General features: G+C 49.3%; 1 protein-coding gene across 1 annotated transcript in view; it reads left to right on the top strand.

Annotated features, from left to right (window-relative positions):
* Positions 1-3174: 3174 nt before the first annotated feature.
* kcnq5a (potassium voltage-gated channel, KQT-like subfamily, member 5a) overlaps positions 3175-6000 on the top strand; it is a 242651-nt gene continuing 239825 nt past the window's right edge. The window contains exon 1 of the mRNA XM_060854986.1: positions 3175-3488. Coding sequence (XP_060710969.1) covers positions 3175-3488 — 314 coding nt within the window. The remainder of the gene's footprint in view (positions 3489-6000) is intronic.

The raw sequence follows: 6000 nt of genomic DNA, 5'->3' as shown, positions 1-6000 counted from the left end.
TCATATATTCAAGGTAGTGACTCAACAGCTCCTTTCAAAAGCAATTAGCTATGTGTAAAATGCTGGCCAGATATTTAAAAATCACACAACACCAGGGTTATAGTCCAACAGGTTTAATTGGAAGCACACTAGCTTTCGGAGCGACGCTCCTTCATCAGGTGATAGTCCTGGTGAAGGAGCGTCGCTCTGAAAGCTAGTGTGCTTCCAATTAAACCTGATGGACTATAACCTGGTGTTGTGTGGTTTTTAACTTTGTATACCCCAGTCCAACACCGGCATCTCCGAATCATAGCCAGATATTGACAGTCATTTCTCCATAAAGTCCACTTCCTGCATCCATCAGAACTGTCTCCTCAAACATTCCCAGAATTCGCCATTTCGGAGTTTCTTCTTAACATTCTTTGAGTTTTTTTTCTGAGTTGAAGCGTATTTTTTTTTAGCTTTTTGCAGAGATGGGTTTATTACATTGTGAGATGAGTATTAAGTCCTGACTCACCAGTGAGTAATCTTTATCCGGTCCAAAATGTTCTGAATATTGCAGGCTGGGACCGCCTTTTGCTCTATTTTGTTGTTACAAACATTTATTTGTTGAAAACAAAACTCTAAAATTAAAAGCACGGTCATTCCTCACTGGGAAATGCGGAGAACCACAATGAGAGATCAGCTAAATCAGAAAAAAAAAGATTCAGCTTTGACTTTAGAAGCTTGGAGGACGATGATGAAGTGAAAAGTTTGTGTATAAATTTATGATGTGGAGGAGCCGGTATTGCACTGGGGTGGACAAAGTTTAAAATCACACAACACCAGACATAGTCCAACAGGTTTACTTGGAGGCATTAGCTTTCAGAGCGCTGTTTCTTAACAGGTGGTTGTGTTAAATTAGTCTGAGTTGGTTAACTCAGGGAGCTGCACGGGAAGTTACAAAAGGATTAGTGAAGAATTATGGGCACTGCAGTATTCTTATTTCTAATATGGAGTGCAAGTGTCAGTTCACACCATCCAGGCTTCACAGGGGTCAGTGGCAAGCTGACTGGGCGCTGTACTTGCAAGTTTTAAAAGTTACTGCTGAAACTTTTAAATGGAAGCTTCTGAATCGAAGTGACGGCAATGGCTGGATGTCTCCACCAGAGGGCGAGTTGATCCCTCTCTCTCCCCCAGGCTGGTCCAGGTGAGCCGCACTGAACCAGGAAATGTCCAGGTCAGAGTCTCAGAGCTCAGTGAGCAGACACACCGCTGCAGCTTCAACTCAAACCCGGAGCCCTGTTTGCAATGATGCTCATCAACAAACTAAACAGGACAAAGACACCTCACCGGCCAAGCTTGGAATTGCCCTAAAGTATTTGGGAACAACGTGTCTCTATACAACAACCACAGTACATAGAAATGGCATTAACTCAATTTCACAGTTAATTGATATACCTTGATTTAAATGTACAGCTATTTATGCAACGCAACATTTTTTAATGAAAAGGTTACTATTTAATACATTTATATTTACTGTAATCATTTCAGTCACGGCGATATTAACCTTTAGTGAAGTTATGTCACAGAGAAACGCACACATTTTCTAACAATTTGCCGTAATTGTGTTTAACAAGGTCTGTGCCTGAGCGCAACAGATTCAGCTCAGTGCAAACTACCCGGGATCTGACTGAGTGACACAAAGTCAAGTCGGAGGGGCTGAATGGCCTGATACTATCCCAAAGTTTCAATTCCCAAAGATCTGGCTGGAAGGCAGGGCGGGAGGAGTTTGCAGTAAGGTTAAGGAGGTGTGCAGCGGGAGGAGCGGGCAGAGTGGCCCCTGGCCTGAGCACGGGATGTGCGCAGTGAATGAGCCGGAGGCAGAGACATTGTTGGCGCCTCTCTCAGCAGCTGTCACCCGGGGAGAGGAGGGAGGGGGGAGAAAGGCTTGTAGCCTCCAGGTGCTGAGTCTATCCCGGACACTGCAGAGCCTTGGATAGCGGCTCCCTCCTGTTCAGAACACTCGATGGACATTCTGGGTCAGAAATCTCACTCGGAAACGGTGTACAATCAGCTGGATTTACCCAGGCGAAGGCACAGCCGCTGACCAGGGAAAGCGCACCCTCGCCCGCGGAAGGTGTCCCTGAAGTCCTGGCGTCACGTTGAAATGCTGCTCTGAAAAAGGAAACTGTCTCAAGTGCAGGGACTCCGGGATTCCGGCAAGGCAGGTCTACTGGCAGCTCCTCACTGTCTGTGAGCCACCGAGATCTCAGTGGGATCCCAGTGAGGCTACAGTTACTCAGGAGCCACTTGGGTGGAGAGGCCAGGAGGGGGTTTGGCAAGGGCACAGACCCAGGGTAGAGAGATCAGTGTTAGGGAACTGCATATACACACACATACACGCAGGTATAATCACACACAGATACATATACATACACAGATACACATACATATATACGTACACAGATACAAACATACAGACATACATACACAGATATAGATGTACACACAGATACAAACATACAGGCATAGGCACACACACACAAACGCAGATTGGTCCATTCATTAGCAGTGGAGGTCGGAAGACAGAGCCCAGATCAGAGAAAGCCCGGGCTGGAGAATCTCCCAACAATAAACTTTGGTGTGTGTCAGTTCTCCAGAATTAGCGACTTCCGAGGACAGTATGCAACTCCTCCACTGCGGGAACTGAGGATTAAAGTCTGAACTTGCTGTCAGCTCGAGAAGGGAGTGAGCTGCAGCCGAGCTGCCTGCAGACTGGGAGCTAGCCCCGGGGAGGCTGGGAGAGAGTGGCCGGAGGCGGGTCAGAGCAGGAGCAGCCCTCTGTGTGTGTGTCTCTGTGTGAGAGTGTGTGTCTGTCTCTCTCTTTGCCAGTGTCTCCGTGTGTGTGTCTCTCTCCCTGTGTGTGTGTCTCTCTCTCTGCCTGTGTCTCTGTGTCTCTCTGTCTCTCTCCCTGTGTGTGTATCTCTGTGTCTCTGTGTGTCTCTCTGTATCTGTCTCTCTCTGTCTCTGTGTGTGTCTCTCTGTTTCTCTTCCTGTGTGTGTGTGTATCTCTCTCTGCGTCTGTGTCTGTCTCTCTCTCTCTGTGCCTCTGTGTGTGTCTCTCTCTCTGTGTCTGTCTCTCTCTCTGTGTCTGTGCCTGTGTGTGTGTGTGTGTCTGTGTGTGCCTGCCACCAGCCCCATGTCTCAGAGAGCATGGCCCGCAATGCGATCCAGGAGGCCGGCCTGGGGATGCCAAGCCCCGGGGCGGCAGCAGCAGCAGCAGGGGGAGGCAGAGTGGAGTTTGTAGGCATGAGGGATGTGGAATCCGCACTGAGAAGACCCACAGGGTTGGACACGGCTGAGTACCGGGCTTTCACCCAGCAAGGCAGCCGCCTGAGTCTGCTGGCCAGCCCGCTGGCGAGAGGCGACTATCCCCGCAGGAGTGTGAACTACAGGAGACTGCAAAACCTCATCTACAACATCCTGGAGAGACCACGGAGCTGCGCCTTCATCTACCACGGCTTTGTGTAAGTGACGCTGTTTGTACAGTCTCCCTGCCTCAGTAACTCCATCCAGCAGTTTGCAAACACTCGGCACAAACTTCAGGATCTGAGAATGATATAACTTGCTGGGATGACGGGGGAAAGGGAGCTTCTCTCTCTCTCTGTCGCTCAGTTATTAGTGCTCAGTTTGAGTGTTATATTAAGTCATGGCTTTGTATTTCCTCAAGTAAAAAGTGAGGTCTGCAGATGCTGGAGATCAGAGCTGAAAATGTGTTGCTGGTTAAAGCACAGCAGGTTAGGCAGTATTCAAGGAACAGGAAATTCGACGTTTCGGGCCAGAGCCCTTCATCAGGAATCCTGATGAAGGGCTCTGACCCGAAACGTCGAATTTCCTGTTCCTTGGATGCTGCCTAACCTGCTGTGCTTTAACCAGCAACACATTTTCAGCTTTGTATTTCCTCACCTCACCTCCCCCCCTCACCCCCCACTCCCACTCCCACTCCCAAGATGATAGGTCAGAGAGGAGGGTGGAGTGCTTTAGGGAACATCTCTGGGACACCCGCACCAATCAACCACACCGCCCTGTGGCCGAACATTTCAACTCCCCCTCCCACTCTGCCGAGGACATGCAGGTCCTGGGCCGCCTCCACCGCCGCTCACCACCCGATGCCTGGAGGAAGAACGCTTCATCTTCCGCCTCGGAACACTTCAATCCCAGGGCATCAACGTGGGTTTCACCAGTTTCCTCATTTCCCCTTCCCCCACCTCACCCCAGCTCCAGCCTTCCAGCTCAGCACCGTCCCCATGACCTATCCTACCGGCCTATCTTCCATCCATGTATCCACTCCACCCTCCTCTCTGACCTATCACCTTCATTTCCACCCCCATTCACCTATTGTACTCTATGCTACTTTCTCCCCACCCCCACGCCCCTCTCATTTATCTCTCCACTCTGCAGGCACCTTGTTCTATTCCTGATGAAGGGCTTTTGCCCGAAATGTCGATTTCCCTGCTCCTCGGATGCTGCCTGACCTGCTGTGCTTTTCCAGCACCACTCTAATCTTGTAAGGATATGGGCTGGGTGCTGGCAGGTAGGACTAGATTGGGTTAGGATATCTGGTCAGTATGGACGACTTGGACCGAAGGGTCTGTTTCCGTGTTGTACTTCGCTTTGTTTTTATGACTCCGGGTGCTTGTTTCTGACTGGTGCAGATGCAGTGGGGTAAAGAGCCTCTGTCTGTGCTAAATACCTCTATGACTCTAGTCACACTGACTATGGGGAGAGGGATTAGTCAGAATAGTAAATGGGACTGTAAGCATAATTTGTGTGGAATTCTGAGTGGCAGTACATGAGTTAGCAGGAATAGTGAGCAGGAACAAAGATAGTCAGAAGAGTGCAGGAGTGAACACAAAGATTGTTCAGCATCGTGAATGGAAATGGGGACCAGGGATTGTTTGTAATAATACAGGAGTGAGGAGGTAATTAGTCAGAATTCCAATGAGACGACTTTGATTTCTCAGAATATTGAGTGTAGAGAGGATATAGTTTGATTGGAATAATGAGCAGGAATAGGGACAGTGACTGGAATGGCAAGCCGGAGGGACGACAGAAGTAAGTCAGATGGGATTGTTCGGAATAGTGACCGAGAGGGGGAAGGGATTGTTCAGAATAGTGTGTGAGGGGAAGGCATTGTTTGGAATAGTGACCAAGCGGGGAGAGATTGTTTGGAATAGTGAGTGGGGGGGAGGGATAGTTTGGAATATTGAGTGAGGGGGTGATTGAACAAAATAGTGAGTGACGGAGGGGAGGGATTGTTCGGAATAGTGAGTGAGAGAGGAAGTGATTGCTCATAATAGTGGCCGAGAGGGGAAGGCATTGTTCGGAAAAGTGACCGAGAGTGGGTGGTATCGTTTGGAATAGTGAGTGAGAGGGCGAGGGATTGTTCAAAATAGTGACGAAGAAGGAGTGGGATTGTTCAGAATCATGAGTGAGAGGGGGGTGGGATTGTTCAGAAAGTGAGTGGGGGGGGGAAGTTCGGAATAGTGAGTGAGAAAAGGGAGGGCTTGTTAGGAATACTGAGTGAGGGGGGATGGGATTGTTAGGAATAGCAAGTGAGAGAGGGGTGGGATTGTTCGGAATAGTGAGAGGAGGGAGGGCTTGATCGGAATAGTGAGTGAGGGGTGAGGGATTGTTCGGAATAGTGAGTAAGAGGCGGTAGGATTGTTCAGAATAGTGAGTGAGTGGGGGGAGGGCCTGTTCGGAATAGTGAGGAGAGGGGAGTGGGATTGTTCGGAATAGTGAGTGAGAAGGGGTGGGATTATTCGGAATAGTGAGTGAGGGGGTGAGGGATTGTTCGGAATAGTGACTGAGAGGAGGTTGGGATTGTTTGGAATAGTGAGTGAGAGGGGAGTGGGATTGTGCGGAATAGTAAATGCGAAGTAGGAATGTTCGGAATAGTGAGTGAGTGGGGTGTGGGATTGTTCGGAATAGTGACCGAGAGGAGGGAGGGATTGTTCGGAATAGTGACCGAGAGGA

This window comes from Hemiscyllium ocellatum, chromosome 3 (assembly GCF_020745735.1).
Source record: "Hemiscyllium ocellatum isolate sHemOce1 chromosome 3, sHemOce1.pat.X.cur, whole genome shotgun sequence".
Classification (NCBI taxonomy): Eukaryota; Metazoa; Chordata; class Chondrichthyes; order Orectolobiformes; family Hemiscylliidae; genus Hemiscyllium; species Hemiscyllium ocellatum.
This window is presented reverse-complemented; position numbering and strand designations above follow the sequence as displayed.